This window comes from Ciconia boyciana, chromosome 5, assembly GCF_034638445.1.
Source record: "Ciconia boyciana chromosome 5, ASM3463844v1, whole genome shotgun sequence".
NCBI lineage: Eukaryota > Metazoa > Chordata > Aves > Ciconiiformes > Ciconiidae > Ciconia > Ciconia boyciana.
In genome coordinates this window covers 10,737,001-10,757,500 of record NC_132938.1, presented here as the reverse complement: position 1 = coordinate 10,757,500, position 20,500 = coordinate 10,737,001, and the positions used below count along the sequence as shown (strand labels likewise).

Below are 20,500 nucleotides of genomic sequence, written 5' to 3'. Positions count from 1 at the left end.
TGTAATTATGCATTTGACAGATTTAAAAAAAATATATATATTTTCAACTGGACAAGTTTACTAGCCAAATATTCCAGAGCCACTTCTAAAAACAACACAGTACCCATAACTGTTCAAACTACTCTCAATGTCTGCATTTTAAAATGGGGGACTCGTACACGAAAATTTCAGTTCCCTTCAGGATGCAAGTACGTATTCAAATCGGTATTATATCATTAGTAAGTGGGCAGTTACTTGCCAGCCTGCATTTAATCAATTCACTGTGTTATAGCAAGCTATTGGGGAGTCTAATTTAGTGCTCTATCACATTGGCGCAGAAGGTATAATCATAAATTTATGCACTGTAAACCTCTTAAGAATGTACTTTTTCCAGGAAATATCTGAACTAAAGTTTTGTAATTTATACTTTACGAAAGATTGACTCTTACATTCAAAACAACTAAGGCTGATTGTTGTAACTACATAAAGGAAAGTGTACGTTTTAGCAATAGCTATTGGTTAAATTATCAGTCCTGCCCTCTCTTTTTGACAGTTCTTCCTATGGACAATAGTATACGACTAAACTGCAACAAGGCAAGCTAAGTTTGAATTTGGGGTGCATTTAAAATACATCTACTTTGTGGTAATTGCCTACATATACACTTCTTCAGAAGCTAGGTTTTTTCCCCCAGCGGGGAGTATATTGGTGTTTCCTGGTATTTCTCATTGAATTCTCAAGTAATAGTTTAAATCTCTGGAGTTGGATTTAAGTCCAAATGCAGAATCCTGACTTTTCTTTGTACCATATTCCAGCTACTAATTTATTTTTTTTTTTACTGCAATCAAATGTATTGACTGTTTCTCACAATTCTAAATCAAAGACATAAAAAAGCACGTGTACGATACAAAATGTAGGACAGAAAAAGATCTCTTCTGTGTTCTTACATCTAGAATTCAACATATTACATACAAGGGAAGGCTTCAAGAATGCTATTTGTATGTCCATATTCTCTCCTCTCCCTGATCTTCTCTGCCTATGTTGTTTTTCTCTCCTATTTCCTCTGAATTGTATTTTGTTTCCTTTTTTACCTTCCCTAATACACTCGTCATGTTTTCCCCTGCTTTCTTCCATATTTTGCTCAGCATTTAACATACAAAAAGGACATTTAACAGTTTCTCTAAGAAGTTTCCACTAGCAAACTATTTTCAATGTGGCTCAAAGAAAAACGGTGTGAATAGCCTACCTCCCAAAGCACTCAAATTATTTACAGATAAAGCTAGTTGTAAAGACACTTCAACCCATTAAGTACTGCTGAGACATTATCTTGGCTGCTGCTCCATCTTTTAAATGATCAAAGTGCATCTTGAGTAATTATCTACCACCTAATTAACTATCCAATATAACATGGGGCTATTTGTAATAGTAAGGGCCTGTATCGGATGACTGAAAGCTCCTTTCTATTCCTGTGTTCCTAGTGTGTACAATGCTATTTTCTTTGTGATCCTCCTGCCTGTTTGCAGTAAGAAACATAAAACTGATATTCCCTACAGAAACTGAAATCCAACTGAACCTACCGAAGGTACCAGTCAGTGATACAGGGAGTCTGCTGTCTATAGCCAACTACATTAACAGTCTCATTATTGGTCACTAAAGTCAATGAGAATTTTTCTATTGACTTAAGGTTATAGCTCATCACTTTGTCTGATCTGAAAATATTAGATATTTAAATTACTAATGAAGTATCCTGAATTTTTTTTCCCATACTACAGATAGGACACTGATCTAAGAGGAAAAAAACCTAGCCATTTACTACATAGTAGATGTGGTAGATAGTGTTTTAAGATATCATCAGTGTGGATCCTGTCAGGGGCACATGCATCACATGACCATGAAGGCCACAGTTAAGTCTACAAAGGAAAAAGATTAACTAAATCACAAATCAGAAGATGACTATGTCCAATTATTACAGTGACCATATTTTTTTTATATGTTCATTAACACTGCCTACAGTCACCTGTTGGAGCCTTCTGACAAGGAAGGGTATCACCTTTCCATTAAAGCTGGATAGCAAATTTTGGCAGCTGGTCATTCATTACAGATGGGATTTTACTGAAACCATTTTATCTGAATATTTTTATTTATTTATTTGAAGTCTGTCTTTTGAGCTCTTCTAGGTTCTATCAGAGTGTTACAAAGCCAAATCATGCTGGACCCTGCACCTGACAAAACATTTACACTGTTTTACACATTTTGGGAGGGGATGGGAACAAAAGGGAGGACACAGAGTAAGGAGTAGCAAGCACCACAGTACTCTCATTTAGAAGTGCCAAATCACACAAGGATCCCCTCTGATCTCACCAATAACTACCAGATTATGAATACAGAAGTACATCTAGAAGTACATCTGCTATCTGCACAAAGGACACCTGAAGAATTCTGTGATACTTTTCATGCTGTCTGCTCCTCTGAGCACCCTTAATCTTTGGGAAAGAAGAGGCTGCAGGCTGCATAAACTATCCCAACAACATGCAGCCCATTCTTTACTAATGTCCCTTATTGCACCTTTTAAAATATTTTATACATTATCATATGAAATAATTAGACAAAAATGCCTGCCTTACCAGATTATCGAGCATTCGCATAAGAGCTTCAAATTCCTGTTCACCAATCTGCCATTTTGGATGGGATACAGTACCCTCACCTGCTGGAGACTCAGGGGTACGAGACTTGGCTTTATACTTTCCAGGATCTAAAAGCACTAAATTGTCAGGTCCACCTGCACTGGCCAGGGTACGTACCTTCAAAACAATAAAGTCATCTTTTAGTTTCTTGGGGCAGGGGGGAAACCCCAAAACCAAAAAAAATTGACATCAGCAAAACAGAAGACATCTAAAAGCTAAATAAATTAATATACTTGTATAAAAGTTGTCTTAAGGCTTTGAAGGCTCTTAAGGCTTTGATCTCTGTTTTAATAGGCAGTATATATCAAATCGATGATTCCAATACAGTATTTGAATATTGCTTGTTGAACCAGTGTTTTGGATGTCCTCACATAATATAATAATTTCACAGATTACCATGTTAGTTTAGATCAAGAGTTTAACCAGTAAAGTGTGCAACTATTAATCTGTTTGAAGGTTAATATAGCAGACTGTATTATTACATAACATACTAAAATTCTTACTTGAATCTCACAGGCAAGCACTAGATTATGAATATAGTAGAAAGCCTCCTCAACAGTCTCTCCAACTGATACTAAGCCATGGTTTCTGAGAATAAGGACCTAGAGAAACATTGCAAAGAAAGGTAACAGTAGTAAGGCAAGTGTTCCTTGCTCTTGATTAAAGAACATACCTCCCCCACCCACAGATACATACTTTTCTTTAAATCCAGATGTAAATACTGACCTTGCTTTTAGGCCCCAAATTTTTCTGAATAACCACCTTTTCTTCATCATCCACTAAAATACCATGGTAGTCATGATAAGCTACTTCCCCTAGAGAAAGTGCTTCAGGTGAAATTGGCAAGAGACCACACTTCATTGCAGAAACCTGAGAAGTATTAAAACAACTAACTTAATTTCTTACAACAGAAAAAAATGAAAATATCATAATGATAAAAATTATAATTAAAAAATATTTCTATATATCATATGTATGTGTCTGTGTACAGGCACATACATAGCGGTCTTATACTCCATCCCTAAAGCCTCTATTTTTTGCAACTTTTGGATTGGATACAAAAGCCACATTGATCTTGGGTCTGACTCAGTATGGCTCCTTTTATATGACATCAACACCAATATGAAAAGACTCAGAAAAAAAAAACCAAACCCCAAAAACCAACTGCATCCTTCATTCCTTTCACTCCACTCAGTGATATTTATTTTTTGGTTTGGTTCTTTTTGGTTTTGGTTTTGTTGTTTTTTGGGTTGTTGGGGGTTTTTTGTTTGTTTTTTGTTTTTTGGTTTTTTGTTTTTTTTTTTTGGGGGGGGGGGGGGGTTGGTTTTTTTTCCTTCCAAAAAGAAGATATTTAGTGACAAACTTTGATAAAGGTAATTCTGCAGCACTGTGGGTAAAGTTAAGGAATATTTTCAAAGACTACTCTATAATTCACAATTTTAGGAATCTGATCATTTATCCTTAAAATGGTTGTATCACTGCTGTTAATCAGTTAAAAAAAAAAATCAGAACATGAACTTTGAAATAGAGTCACCAGAGGACTCTCTCAAAAAATTCCAAAGAGGTAAAACTGACTTGTAACCAGTTGCTCTAATGAGAGGAATTGCAAAAGTTTCAAATATTCAAGAAAACCTTCACAAGTTGTGCTTTACAAAACCAACAAAATACGCTAAAGCTCTTATGATTCACTGTCAAAGGGTATGGTCTTTTGTGGTAAAGGACACATAAATATGAAATATGTATTTTCCAATTATAAAGCTCAATGTACTGTCAGACCACTCATGTAACAACCAAATAAGGAGCATCTGATTGACTGAAACAGAACCACATATTTGAAGGCAGACTTAAAGGCTTTGTGCCCTTCAAAAAGGAAGCAAATCTATGACTATGGGGGACCCACATGTTTTTGCAGTTAGGTGGGGTGGGGAGAACAGGACAGATGACAAACTAAAAAGTGTGCTTACCGCTGCCCCTGCTGGCGTGTGAATATGAACAATGCATTTAACATCAGGTCGAGCTGCGTAAATTGCAGAGTGCAAAGTAAAACCAGCTTGGTTTACTCCCAAGTTAGTGCTTCCACGATCAACTACATCTCCCTGAATATTGATTTTAACCTGGGAACGAAAAGAATTAGTTTCATAAATCAATCAAGACTGCCAAAAATCTAATTTAATTCAGCATCTACCACTGAAGCTCTAAAATCATATTTCTTTCAGTATTTTAACAAGTGTCAAAATGTGCACTATAAGGCTGTAAGTAGGTGACCAGGGGCCTGACTTGAGATTAAGCTAACTGAAGAGGACATCAGGAACTACTGGATATGACACGAGAAATCACTGCATGTAACAGGTAACGGTGCAAGAAGCTGACAAAAGTTACAGACAGCGCTGTGACAACTGGCTGTATTTCACAGTTACAGTGGAGTTATACAAGAAACTTGCAAACTTTACAGTTACCTGAAGAGGAGTATTGGGACATTTTGGGGAGTCAGTTCTTGAAAGGCCAGCACCTAGGTAACTATACCACTGATACGATGTAAGGCTGAGATTGCCCAGGTAATAATACTATAAATACCAAATTTGGATATGGACATAGCAAAACTGTAATAAAACGGAAAAAGTAATTATGCAGGGGTTGTTTATTTGGGAGAGAACAAGATCGGAGAAAACAGAGTTTCAAAGTCGATAAGGGAAGAACAAGGATGGGAGAAATGGAGAGAAAGGGGCAATAAAGGGCCAGTCTTGTAAGCAGGCTGCTGGTAAGCAGGCTCATCTGGCTAAGCTATGTGCCTTATCACTGTAGTCTGTCTTCTTATTAAATCCTGCTGCTAGCTATTTTCTGTGTGAACATGCTCTCTCCTGCATATGTGTGTGTGTGCATTTCGCTACCTTCATGCAACCTTCATTCTCAAGGTACTTAACATTCCTGACAGAGATAAAAGCAGAACACCTTAAAAAAAAAAAAACAACACACAAACCACCAAAACACAAAATACCCCCACAGCATGGCCCTTACCCTCTTCTAAAAATCTTGTAGTAACAAGAAAGGGCAGGTCTCACTTTTCTCCATTCCTTTTCCTATAGCTATTTCAATTAAAATTTTACAGATGGTTAAGGTGGAGTTCCGTACCAAAAAGCCAACTTTACAGATAACTGAGGGGGAGTATTGGGACAACCTTAAGGTGTCAAGAGCGACACAAGTTTGAAATGTTACTACTCTGTACAGACTTACCTCACCTCTCTGCTAGAGGTTACTTACCTTACAGTAGCCAGGTGGAAAGAATAGTGTGAAAGTTTCTATTTTGTTTCAACGCAAGAGAGTCAACCACATTAACTCAAGTTGCCTTCAGCAACGGCGTAGACTAGACTGAAGACAAAGGCTCACAAAATGCTTCCCACTAGCTAACAGTTAAGGGAGTTCTGTCTTCAACTGCAACCATTAGATCTCAAAAAGATAATTTATCTACACCCTCAGCTATTTACATCATTAAACGATGGCAACTAAATCAGGCATCTGACACAATGTCTTGAAATTGTAATTGGTTTGCATCACTTATGTCTGAAACACATACTGTTTCCCTCAACAAGCCTGACCCAACAGCCAACAGCTTTCAAGGGCATGATGTGATTAGTTATCTAAATGACCTGGCTCCTCTTTGCAGCTAGATCAACTGGAGGACACCTGGTAGCGAACATGTGCAAAGAAATCTCTCTCAAAGATACCTCAGCTGTACCAAAACAACCATGTTCAATAAAACTGTTCTAAACATGTAACGCAGAGTGAAATAGTCTCTAGGACAGAATTTAAACAGTGACAGATATACAGATTCAGCTATTTGTATTTCACAGCTGTGAAAAACAGTAATTGCTTACCAGACTAGATGCAGTAACTTCACTATAGAGGAGTCCAAAAGGTACAATGAGGAAGTGCTCCTGCTCAGAATTTACTCTGGCCTAACGATAAAACAAGAGTAAAAGTTATTAATAATATTTTATTAAAGCATACAAGAAGGCCCAAAACCATGAAAGTTACTTTCACTTCCTGAGCATGGAATGGGCAAGTATGCGTATAACATATGCAATATGACTGTCACGTATGCTACAACAGATAATCAACATACAGCACAGTTAATTAACTCATGTTGAACAAAACCAGATGGTAGATACATGCCAGAGTCCTTCAGATTGGTGGAAGGTAGTAGATCCTGTGGTAATGACAACGAGACTACTGTGGATAAAAGGAATGATACTGAGAGAAGGGGGGGGGAGGGGAAGTTACTGGTTTATTTTTTAAGAAGAATGAGTTTATACTCCAATTGTGTTTCTACCCTAGTAAAACAGAAGGTATGAAATAGAAGTGTGTGAGAAAACGCAAGAATTTGGCCCACAGATCTAAAACATCTTGATGCTGAGAAGGGTTTTATCACTGATACTCGTGCCATGCGAGACGTCTGTGAGGCTCAGAGACACTTGTAGGTTTTCTGCCAAGTATCCTGACCTTCAATTACATTTCTGCTCTTTTGTCTAATTCACACAATCAGGAGTTTTGTTATAATACAAAAATAATTCTGACTTCAAACCATTCACATCTTGGGATGCATCTGTTTAAAGTCCGTACAATGAAAAGTACAGGACAGCTATGTAACTTAGGTGTCTCCCAATGGAGAATTAAAAGGCTTCAGATGTTTTACTGAACACGAGACAACTCCCTCTTTTGCTATTAGTCTACCCATCTTTTGTGTTTGTAGTTTGGTTTTTTGGGTTTTTTTTTTTAATGTTTTAAAAAATTTATTTATGAGTTTTCCATTTCCCCGAGATGCAGCTACTTTATGCTCCCTCATGTCTTCTACTACTTGAAACATTAAATACATATATACTTTGATACAGTTCTACTGCAGGGGAAAAAAGTTTCTAAAGTAAGTAGTTGATCAGTCATCCAAAAGCTTCCAGTACAAATCCAGCTTCCTTTGCAACCAGCTGGTAACATGCTATAGCATAAGAGCCTTAAACTGCACCAGTTAGTTCAAGTTAACCTGTCCTTACCAATCACCAAAATAGTTCTCCATTATAGAAGTATAAAAGATATAGAATATCTTTTACTTATTTACGCAAGACAAAGAATCGGTATTATTCAAAATGCCCCAAAAGCTAATAAGAAAGCTCAAACGTAAGATAAACAAGCAGCAAGACTCACTAACCACCTTACTTTAGGATTAGATCCAATAAACAGCTTGTGCCCTCAAAGCAAGCCAAGACTTGCTGAATGATGTGTACCTTCTGTAAACCTGTAATCTCAAATTCTGCCTAACCCTGGAGGCACTCAAGTTTACTCTGCGTTATTGTTCTTGACATGAAAGCTCCTGATGCACTGTAATTCTGCTTCTGCATCAGGACTACACCAGTCTGAACAATTCCACACACAGCAGCTGTCAGTGATTGATAAGGATCCAGAAAAGCAAATTCCCTGATATGCCCAGACTGGCATACACTCTTCTCATCCTCACAATTCCTTTCTCCTCTAACACACAGACTTACGCCCCTCACAGAAGGCTGTAGTATCTTTTCTCTTACTTAAGAAGTGCACTGGCAGCTTGTAACTTCAATGCAATCATCTAGTAATTATAGCATCCACTCACAGAAACCTGAAAACCTGGAGTCAAACTCCAGCTCTGCACGAAGTGGTAGGCATTCACCATATTCTAAAGGAGTGCCTTACTACCACACTACTACTTAATGTACAGGTATACGGAACAAAGACAAGACTATTTTGTAAATACAACAACCTTGTTCTATATCAGCTTCTGAAGGTAAATTATATCTATTAGTCACCTTTTAGAATGCTATTCACTGGAGGAGTTTGTAGAAGACAGGTGAACTACGACCTGTGATTGCCGGTGACAAACCATTAACCAAGAGCTTTCCAGTACCACTTTGCCTTTCAAAACTGTCTAAAATACTTTCAGAATCTCATACTCCAAGGTTTTGACTGTCTTCCACCTCAACCGGCATCACGGTTATCTAATCTTCCTGTGCTTCCCCCCCACCAAAAGAAAGCAAACCTGAGGCATTCCACCCCAATCACATGCCCTTGCCTTAACCACTTCCCTAGGCATGCTGCTCTTCATTACATTTACCCTTTTACCTCAACGTGTAAACATTCCCAGGGCTGAACTTTACTACTAGAAAGCCATCTCCAAACCTGCTTGCCTAGTAATCTTTTTACTGCATTAATGTCCCTTTTACAAAATCAACTCTCCTGTCACATATGAAAAAATCAGGGGGCAGCAGAGTTGTTTACAAGAACCATTATGTTGGATACATTCCTTTACTAAAGGAACCAAACGATCTAACCAACATTGCCTTGATCCTATGCCTACCCGTATCATTCATCAGCTTAATCAGTTCACAAATAATATACCTTGAAATCCCAAAAAGCAGTAATAACAAAATTACCATATCTCATTCAGACTGCAACTAGAAGAACTGAAAATACATAAAGGACAACCTCTACTATTTAGAAAAAAAAACAATTCAGCTCTGTTAGGAAAACAATTGACTGGGTTACACACCACAGCTGTGACTTTACTCATGAGACTCATGGTGATCATTCCTCTGGCATATAAAACCTCCTTGATTTGACCTCCTTGTCATTGTTTTTATGGATGCCAGCAATTACTCAGTCACAAGGAAAATTGTTGGCACACTGCATTAAGTTAAGTAGTTCACTCATGTTCGGAAATACTTCTTTTCAAATGGCTTCTTTTTCAAAAAGGTTGGTACCTTTATAAAATTCAACTGAATGACTAATAAGAAGATATTTTAGTACTTAGCAAGAAAACTAAGACATGACCTTGTAGAGTAACACATACAATAATTCAAAGCATTTAAGATACTAAAAGACTGAGTCTTTCAGGAATCTTAATTTCATCATAAGAACTTTCACATACTCTCTGCTAAGACTCTATTCAGGCTATGGTAGCTGACATCCAAGCTGTTCCAGTTCTTATTCTTCAGATGCAATGACAAATCTCTTCACTATTATATTGCTTTCAATACCACTTTGCTCCTCTTCCACACAGAGAAAAGGAGAGATGGGGGAGGGAAGCAATTCTCTTGTATGCTAAAACAACTGGTTCAGTTATCTGTTGATTCAATACTCACTGTTATATGATTGTAAATAAGCTGAGACCAGCCAAAGAGATCTGCTAATCTGTAGAAAGCTGCCAATTTACACCGTAACAACTTCTCCCCTTTTTCATAAGCAATGGAGTCTGATCCTCTCAGATCATTCACCGGTGTCACCATGCCAAGACCTGAAAAGGAGAAGGGGTAAAAAAGCACAAGGGAGGTTGCGTTCAACATCAGTTAAAACCTATCAACGTGCACCGCTATTATAGTGGTTGTTCTTACTAGTTTATATCAACATATTAACCTAAGAAACGGATAGCAAGTTTTAATTACTATAATGTCGTAATTTATATTACACAAATATAATGACAGTCTCGGATAAGGTCATTTATCCTCGGTAGACTCAGCATTCGTTTCCTTCCTTAATATTCATTAGTGCTAAGGTGGCAATGAGTTCCTTAGCAAAATATTTTTTTTCCTCTCTCAAACTGATGTTTGTCTGTAAAACACAACTTCATTGTTAACAGAAAAATGTTATTTTTCTGTTAAATATTCCACTTTTTGAGATATAGGATTTGGTATTCCTGAAAAGGGGAAATATACATCTAAAAAGATGCACACAAGTTCATGTAATTAGGAAACATAAAGTACAAGCTAGAGAGAGGAGGATTATGGTAAATAATTACAAATACTGTAGTTCTAGTTACAGCACAATTAGAAATGTGGTTAAAAGTAACTGTGATAAAGCAGAACCAGGTCACGCTACAGTCTAAACTACAGATTTATTTTGGAGCACAGGCAAGTATTTATATTATCTTAACGCAAAAACTGTGTGTACATGCATTTGTACATTTTGGTTTTTGTTTTCCTTCTTTGTTTTGCCTGCTGATGTTTCTAGTCTATAGTATCACTTCACAGAAGAAAGCTGCAAACAGTATTTCAATGGCAAAAATAATTAGTTTCTGAAGACCTTCACTGTTACTGGACTACTAATGAGCATTTCATTCTCCTGCAGACAATCCATGTGGTAAACATGAGCAATATTTAAATCTTTAAAGTTTTTACTAGTGCCAACTTATCAGGCTTACTTTTCAATTAAGATAGCATACTTGAAATGCTTTTGATACAAATCATATACATGAATCACACTGCGTATCACTGTGGCATTAGAAACTAATCAATTCATTTTACGTTTGCAATGTTCCTGTGAGCAGAACAGGACAGCATTTGAACTTCACAACACTTCATTTCATTCACACTGTCTTCATTTTAAGCCTTTCAAAAAAAAGAATTCAACTATTATAAATTAAGCTGCACTCACTCATGTTCAGCGCAGCCATTCCGCCTTGTGGTGCTGCAGGGTAGACATTTGGTACATTCGTCGTCATGAAATCTGCAATCTGCTGTAAAGCCAATAAACCTGTCGGGTTCTTCCCCTTCTTAAATTGTTCCTGAATCATAGATTCCAGCTCTTCACAAAAAGCCTAGCAACAGGACATTGCATATTGTAAAGCATGTTCAAATGAACTTCAACCTTTCAGACACAGCTTCTTTTTAGCACTTAAATGGAAACAACCTATACCTCTTCTGAAAAACACCTCAGGGCAGAATTACTGGGTGCATAATGTTACTTGAAAATGTTGCTCTCTGGAGCTCCAATGATAAGAGTCACTTTTTTTTTTGTGAATGGAAATTCCAGCATTCTCTCTTCAAGTAACACCAAAACTCATTGAACGTACTAATATGGATGTCTGGAAAAAAGAGCAGGATGTACAAACAATTTGACCACAAAACATGAAAGGAAAAGTAGTAGAACCAGAAGAGAGAAGGAAAATTATCAGTGTGGCTCACAGGGAACTGAGAGCCAAGAAGGCATCCAGGAACACAGGAAGGAACAGGCATTGAATTTTTAAAATATGTTTATACAAGGGGTCATTTGCTTTTTTCCTGGTTGTTTTTTTCTTTTTGTTTTTTTTTTTTGTTTGTTTGTTTGTTTTAACTTTGAAAGGAAAAAAACCACAATTTTTTACTATTGCTGGTAGCTGCTGCTTTTGACAAGAACACTGGAATTTGTACTGAAAGAGAAGTATTGCAGCCATTAAGTGAATCTAAATAAAATGGGTTTATTTCACATGGAAAAACTGTAAATATACCACTACATCCCTATTCTTAATGAAGTCGTGTCATGAAATGTTTTGTAACTGAAGTCACCCATCAGTTATTACAAAAGGAACAAATGTTATGAGAGAAATTTTGTGTTACTTTGAGGGAAACATCTTTAATATTAAATTTCAATCATTCATTTTCAATCATTATTGTGCACCCTTTCAGAAAGAGATATATAAAAATATTTCATATGTCAGAATCATGCATGAAAAACTGAGCACAGAACAGACCTGCCTTGTATAAGCTACTCTTAGAAGAGTTACTTAATCTAAATGTTTAAATGAATACTAAATATATGAAACAAGTGAAAAAATGGCTGACCAGGACTACATGGACAATACGAAAAAATGTTGACGATTACACAGAGAATTCTGAAAGCAAGACTGAGGAGCTGCTTCATGAGTAGACAAAAATTCAACCGGATAATGTGAGGAAAAATTAGGCTACAATTAGGATACTTTAGAAGAAAGTATCCTAGAAAAACTAGGGGAAAAAAAGATCAAATGGATCTAAGATACCACAAAATTCTCCAGTTCCATATGGATGGTAAAAACAGAGATAATAAATTTATCACTTTAAGGATGGAACATTTTATTTTCTTACTGGGCTTTGAAGAATCATGGAGACTCTCTTCTTCTGTTCCATCATGTTAAAATCCTGGCGAAGGTCAGGTGCCATATTCCTTTCTCTCAAATAATCTGGATTATTTTCATCAACTCGATCAAAATACCTCTCTTTATGAGGGGCTGTTGTTGGAGGTGGTGAAGTCACCACCCCCACACCAGAATCACCATTCATAGCACAGTTTTAAGGAACCTACAAAGGAGGAGGCAGAGAAGAGGAATAAATAAATCAAGCACGGAAATAAGAACTTTGTACGTGTTTCTTGTTTCAGAGTAACAGTTCAAATTCATCTAAAATTAGCATGGCTTCCCAAACACAGAAACAATGTTTATGCAATTGGATAGCAATATTTTAGAGGAGAAAAAAAGATTTTAAAATACAAGATTAGAAAAGTAGGCTAACATATATGCAAAGTCAAATATGCTACATACATACATGTTACACAAAACTAATGCAAGAGTTCCCATTTAAACTACCTCCAGTTCTTTAAGCTGTCTACACAGCTTGACTTTCAGAAGCATGGAAGTCCTTCAAACCTTCTCACAGACAGAGAAGTTCAAGACGCATGAGGTTTAAACTCATTTGTTCTGGGTTTTTTATTTACTTAAAAAGTTAAAACAGACATAATGAAAAGAATATTGCATTTAAATCATTACAGAAAATAGGATATTACACATGTTCATTAATAGGAAGAATCAACCCCACCAAAACATGCTCAAATTGCAAACACATTTCTGGAGACAAACTCAGAAATACTGACTCTACAACCCGAGGTGTGCTTTTCACAAATATATTTATTTTAGGTTCATTCAACAACATGCACATCACTACATTAGCATGTGTTTTTTGGAATCTGGAAAGCACACACACAAACACAACCCTCACCCACTGGCCATGGTTCATTTCAGTTTTACATGCTGCAATCAGCAATAGAAAGGCTGAAAACTCAGCTGAAAAATATCTGAAAACTCAGGTATTGCTCATACACACATCCTTCTTTCACTCACAAGAATCCCTTTGTGTAACATTATCCCAGTTTTCCAGGCACAATTTATAACCTTCAATTCCAAAATCCTTTTCAGAAGATTTTTTGAAGCCTTCCATTGACAAACCACCAGTTCAATAAAGCCACCCTTGCAACACCTTGAGACTCAAACCTCTGATTCCTGATCATGTGACATATCAAATTAAAATTAAGCTTTTTCTGAAAAGATTTATTTTCTTTGCATATCGTACATGATTAAACAAAATGTCACTAACAAACTGTACTTCACTGAACTGTAATAAGAATATTTAACTCTGAATGGCTTGCTAGTTCAGCAAACTGCTATTATTTACATTATACACAAAATATGCAAGGTTGAAATCTCTTGCTATCACGCAACTTTACTAAGAAAATGAGCCGAGAAAAGCTAGTAGGTCTCTTCCTGGAGGTGGAAGAATAGATAAGAGAATAAAGTAGCAGAATCTAGCTCCCTGTCCCAGTAAGGCGAAACAGACTAATTTCAATAATACCAATTTAGATTCAGGGTTCACACAGTAAGGAGAACCCCAATCTCTACAGTCAATTTCATTATGCATCTTCAGTTTTGCAAGGATTAGTACCACTAAAATCTGCTGATATTATCAAGTCATTGCAATTCTTTTTGCTATGTAGTAGGAAAGATTGTATGTATCTTCATTTAAGTAATGCTTAATCTTCTACACGTTATAACTATTAAATTTTGATATACGACTCTTTTGCTATTTTTAGATTTTTCTTAGTGACTCATCTTAAACTGTACTTGCTTATGGATTTTTAATTTGATTAGGAATTTACTTGCATATTTATTAGCTAAAACCACCTCAGATGTGGATCCACACAGAAAAGGCAAGTTTACATAAATGATTTGAAATGCAGACTACATTAAAATCATTGCAGTGAAGAAAAATTATCTATTTCAAGACTTCAGAATTAGCAGATCTCATCCTCTTTAATTCTTACATTAGAAAACAAGTTTCAAAACTCAACTGGTTTCTTATTTCAGAATGAACAAATCACTGAACTAAGACAGCTGAATACAATGAGCAAAAGAAAAGTCTTTTTCTTGACTCTGCAGAAGAGGATACTACTATCAAAATCTGTGTTAGCACTTAAGACACTTGAGTTTTAGATGCTCAGTGATTTCCACCCACTGAGTTGCTAAATAAACACACACAGACACCTCTCCACAGTCTAAAGTATTTAATATAAAACCAGTCAGCTTAGGCTTTAAAAGTCATGATCAGATTTTTTTCTTTTTTTTTTTTTCTTTTCTTTAAAGTAAGCACATACACATATCGTTACTATTATAACGTCTTTTAATTAGTAGCTTTCCTCCACCCAGGAAGAAATACAGGGTATAGTGAGAAGAAACAATGCTTTTATCCACATAGAAAACCTTTTAAGGTAGACCTAGAAAGTTTTAAACAAGTGAAGTTACACCAAAGGAGCCACCTCTCCTTTGCCAGCTGCAGATCCCTAACACACACCCTTCTAAGTTCTCTTCCTCATCACAACCTCCAGCCTGCACCATCTGCCATTTCATACCCCAAAAATGCTTTTGAAGGCCCACTACTACCACTTTCCACCATCCCTCTTCTGAGCTCTATTAGCTATCCTGATGCCTCTACATCCAGGTTTTTGTTGAAAAATGAGTTTGCAAATCCAAACATATGGCTTATTCTCTTACAATAATAGCTCACTTGGCCCAATCTAAGTCTGAATTTCACCATGCTCTGCTTATCACAAGCAGAGAGTTTAGAAACAGCACGAGGGCAAGCCCATAAAGACAAACCGAACCACTCAAGTAGTTCAGAACACACACTGGGGAATGGCCAATGGTTCTATATACTGGAAAGTCACACCGAAAATCACAACAGGCTGCAAAAAAAAAAAAATTAAGACTATCTTCACACCCACAACTCTCCAGTACAGACAGTTCCTTTCCGATGTAGTGTACTATAGCCCCCAAGTAAGATAAGCTGTAATGTGAAAGGACTTTTTGCCATGATAAGTGTTTTCATGCGAGAGCCTGTTCTAACACAACTGTGTCAGAAAAAGCCACACCCTTAACTGAAGAAGCCGTGTCTGGAAAACGTAAGTGCATAAAAAGCCCTTCTCTTGGAAGCAGCCATTTTCAAATATAAAGAGACAGTCAGAGGGAACAGCATATATTACTAGCAGGGAAAAAAAAAATCCTAAAATTCAAATCACACCTTATAGTAACTGAAGCAATTAGATCCATTCTTCTAATATGTATGTACGTATAAACACTAGAAATTCCAATAAACTACCACATCAAATGAGAGGCACCAAGCCAACAGCATATTGTATTTATCACAGGGCACGGGTATGCGTATGCACGTACTATAAACAGGTTGTTCATGAAATTCATTCTTTGTCAGGAAACCAGCTTTATAAAATTTATAGCGCATTTATAGACACTGAGCATTGTTTACAAAAAAACATTCTGAAATTAGTATTAATATTTCGGTTACTTTTATCTCTCAAAAATCCCCTTCCTCCCCATCCTCTTCTAACCCAAGAAAGTTTCATCACAGGATTCACCTAAGAGGAAGTGGTGTTACAGAGTTTAGTTTAAACAAAAGAAGAAAGTTTCAGAACAGGAATGCCATAAAATTGTTCACATTAACATCTAGAAAGAAGAAAAATCTCAATTTTTAAAACAGCTTACGTTCCTCAGTACTCAATCTGGAGAGTTAAATGATGCACATATAGTTAAATAAATTTAAACAGGTAAGACAGTGAATAATACCGAATAAGAATTTACAATAACTTAAGGGCACATAAAAAAACCCAAACCTTAAATCTAAAAAATTATATAAAATAATTTAAAACAACAACATCGGATTTGCGCTGGAATCTCATTGTAGTTAATAAACATATTTAAAACTTTAATATTAAACTCATTTCAATACCTGGAAGTTGGGACAGATCTGGTAGTTTATAATTTCAGTGTTTCTCACCTGAATCATCATCATGAATATTATGGGAACCTTGAGAAGATTCAAAATGTCTCACAACATGTACACTATCAGGGACCAGCTAACTACATTTTTGGAGGAAATGAATTTTTGCAATCACTTAAGGGTTAGTTTTGTTTTGTAATAACTTGTACTGGGTTATTTTTTGCTCCTCCACACCCAGAGGAAATTGCTTTTACTAAGGCTGCAGTCGATGGGATTTGACCTAATCCAACGACTTGCTGCCACCACAGGCCTGAGCACACCTCTTCACACCAGTGCAGCTTTAAGTCTGCTGAGGCCAATTCAGAATAAAAATACACGCTGAGAAGCGGGAAGAATGTTGTGACAAGACGACAAGGGAACCTAAAAGACTTCCAAAAAATTTAAAATACACTGCCAACTCTAAGACAGCACATGTGGAAAAAAAAAACCTACAGTGTTTTTTATTTTTTAAGTTTAGGAGATTTATCTGGTCAAAACCTTACAAAATCAAGTCATTTCAGAGAAGAAAAAAAACCAAAACCAAAAACCTGCCCTCTTCCATGTAGCTTACCATTTCTCTGTACAAAATAACACGTGAGCAAAACATCTGTATGGGACCTTGTGTCAAATTTGCGAAGTAAATGATCAACACACTTCTCAACTGTCGATACAATCCCAGTCACTAGCAACAAAGATGGAGGGTACCCATTTCCAGAACGTATAGCTTCTGAGAGCTATTTTGACAATGATATAGTAATTTGCTTTGTATCCTATTTTTTCTGACAGTTCTTTCAACAAGTTCTCTCCTCTCACACCAGAACTATGCCACTCGGTCTAACAGAGGTGAAAACAGATTTGACAAGAAGTTACTGGGGAAGGGACAAGAGGGTAGCAAAACAAATGAAAATAAAATAACTTGTTTTCTTTACTGTTGTGCAATCAGCAGTCTTTGAGGAGTAAAAGTTACCTAAAAGGCTCATGTAAGTGACAAGTCAGGCTGTGCACTGGCAGAGGGAGGGAAGGGAGCTCTATTTTGGATGCAAACAGAAAAGGATGGGGAAAGAACAGAGAAAAGACAGAGTAGTTTTATGGCCCTGGAGAGGGAGTCAGGGGGACTGTGGAAAGCTATAGAGCTGAAATTACTGCACAGGGACATCATGAGGTGAGAGGAGGAAGGAAAGGGCCAGGCAACACTGGGGTGGTAGGGCACTCTGGGCAGCAAGAAACCCAAGGGGTAACTGAGCCCTTGCAAACAGACTGAGTTCACGTGAGAACTGACTTGGCGGGGAGATGGTGAGGAAGCAGAACATCCATCTCATAAAATAAGGTTTCATTATCACTTGGTATCTGAAAAAAAAAAGTTTATACATTTGCACTGTTACCACTTCACTCAATATTCTGGTACTTTCTGTATTTTTTCCAACTTGCCTTTACTTTAGAATTACATTTGCCAAACTTGCTCCTTAAAAAATTAATATAACTTTGTAATATGGAAATTTTTTATGATTTCCACTACAATTTCCATCATTTTCAGTGAGAACATTTTGGCACCAATGACACTGGATTTGTTCTTGCCATTTCAAATGTTTCCTACTGAACTTTTAAAACAAAAAGCTGGCACTATCTTAGGAAGTCTAAGAACAAAGAAAATAAATCATGACTGTACTACTTACTAGAGAACGTACTTAACATCATGAACAATTATATTCTTTTTTAGCAAATGTTCCTAGCTCATGCATCTTCAAAACTTCCTCTGCTCTTTGTTTTCAAACAGGAAGAGACTATTTCATGAACAAGAACAGTTATTTATCTTGTACTGAACGCAGGCACCATCGTCTTGCTTATTAACAGAGATGCTGCGAGTTAAATACTGGACTCTCAAAATTTAGAGAAATCAAACAAAAAGTTTATCTGACCAAAAGTACTGCATTTTATATCTGTAATATCATGCCTTAGTATCTAAGACGGTAGTTCAAGAAACAAACCATGTTAGAGAACAAGGAAAAAAAAAAAATCAGACCAAGTCACAAAAACTTCCTTGAAACGCATCTACTTTGTCAGCAATTCTCTCATTTTCACCTCCTCCAAAACACCAAAATCAGAAGCCTAGCACAGTGGGCTGTGAGTGATCACAAGGTTACATTACAGAACTGGCAAACATTCATTTGGGCAAACTTGAGGCCTCAAACCATACAAAACAATGAACATTTATATCAGTTTAAGACACAGTATTACTTGTCTACTGAAGGTCATCAACATTTCTTATCATATTATTTCCAATACTTATATTAAAAAAAATCTTCAAATGGTTAAGAACAAAGAATAAAGCTAGAAACCTCCTTCAAATTAGACCTAAAATTCCAACTACTTATGAAGGGCAAGAATCTATGTAACAGAACTAACAGAACTATGTAACTGCTATCAAAATAGCAGTTTGTGTAGGCCTTTTACTAAAAAACAAATCCCAAAAAACTACCTCCCAAAAAAAAAACCAGCTTGGAAAGTACGTATCTTAAGAAACAAAACTTCAAAAAGTACTTTTGGTAACCTGCTAATAATCAGGTTTTCTAGGCTGCTGTGTTAAGAGAACATTTAAGAACCCCAGGTAAAGCACAGCGATAACTACATCAGGTTGTAAAACAATGTAATTATTGTCTAGCTTTACCGAAGCCAAATGAAGGAGGTGATTTAGGAAAAGCCAGCATGGATCTACCAAAGGCAAATCATGCCAGACTAACCGGATCATCTTCTACAACAAAACAGCATTTTTTGTCAACATGGGGAGAGCAGCGGATATTGGTTACCTGGACTTCAACAAAGCATTGGACACTGTTTCCCTACAGCCTTCTCCTGGACAAACTGGCAAGATACAGACTGGATGGGTGGTTTGCAAGATGGGCAGGAAAGTGGCTCCCAGGCTGCACTAAGAGAGTGGTGATCAATGGTTTTTACTCAGGCTGGCAACCTGTCACAAGTGGGAACCCCCAGGGATCAACACTGGGCCTCACACTGTTCAACATCACCATAAATGGGATCGAGAGCACCATCACCAAGTTTGCTAACGACACCAAACTTGGTGGTGAGGCGGACGTGTCAGAAAGCCATCTTACAGAGACACCTGGGCAGGTTGGAAGAGTGAGCTAGCAAGAACAGTATGGAGCTTAACAGATACAAGTGCAAGGTCCTGCACTGGGGACAACATAGCCAAAGAACCCAGTGCAGGCTGGGAACTGTGTGGCTGGGGAGCAGCCTTGCCGAAAGGGACCTGGGGTCCTGGTGGACAACAAGCTGAACAGGAGTCAGCAGTGCGCTGCTGCAGCAACGAAGGCAAATAGGATCCTGGGCTGCATCCACAGGGACGTTACCAGAAGAGACAGAGATGCGATCATCCCACTCTACCAAGCGCTTGTCAGGCCACACCTGGAATACTGTGTCCAATTCTGGTCTCCACAATTCAAGAAAAGACACAGACAGACTGGAGAGGGTCAAAGAAGGGCCATGAAGATGATCAAAGGCTGTAGAACCTGCTCTATGAGGAAAGGCTGAAGGAGTTAGGTCCTTTGTCCCTGAAGAAGAGAAGGCTCAGGGGGACCTCATAACAGTTTTCCAGTACTTAAAGAGTGGTTACAAAAAGGATGGAGGCTCTCTCTTCACAAGGAGCCACGTGGAGAGGACAAAGGGCAACAGGTACAAGTTGCACCATGAGAGGCTTCATCTTGATATAAGAAAGAAATTTTTTACACTGAGAACAATCAATCACTGGAACAACCTCCCTAGGGACGTGGTGGAGTCCCCATCAACTGGAGGTTTCCAAGACGTGACTGGGCAGCACGTTAGATAATCTCATCTAGGCTCCCTTTCCCCCAACACGTTGGCCTAGATGATCTTTCGAGATCCCTTCCAGCCTGGGCTGTTCCTATGATTCTGTGTAG

At 37.3% G+C, this 20,500-nt stretch overlaps 1 protein-coding gene across 17 annotated transcripts in view; it reads right to left on the bottom strand.

Annotated features, from left to right (window-relative positions):
* The window catches only part of ADD1 (adducin 1), a 66,700-nt gene that overhangs the window by 21,697 nt on the left and 24,503 nt on the right, over nucleotides 1-20,500 (bottom strand). For all 17 annotated transcript variants that reach the window (XM_072863190.1, XM_072863188.1, XM_072863192.1 and 14 more), the window contains exons 2-9: nucleotides 12,558-12,770; nucleotides 11,110-11,272; nucleotides 9,822-9,973; nucleotides 6,534-6,614; nucleotides 4,626-4,775; nucleotides 3,388-3,531; nucleotides 3,165-3,263; nucleotides 2,602-2,778 (exon numbers count right to left, since the gene is read on the bottom strand). In XM_072863190.1, the coding sequence (XP_072719291.1) occupies nucleotides 2,602-2,778; nucleotides 3,165-3,263; nucleotides 3,388-3,531; nucleotides 4,626-4,775; nucleotides 6,534-6,614; nucleotides 9,822-9,973; nucleotides 11,110-11,272; nucleotides 12,558-12,752 (1,161 nt within the window). In that variant the 5' untranslated portion in view covers nucleotides 12,753-12,770. The remainder of the gene's footprint in view (nucleotides 1-2,601; nucleotides 2,779-3,164; nucleotides 3,264-3,387; nucleotides 3,532-4,625; nucleotides 4,776-6,533; nucleotides 6,615-9,821; nucleotides 9,974-11,109; nucleotides 11,273-12,557; nucleotides 12,771-20,500) is intronic.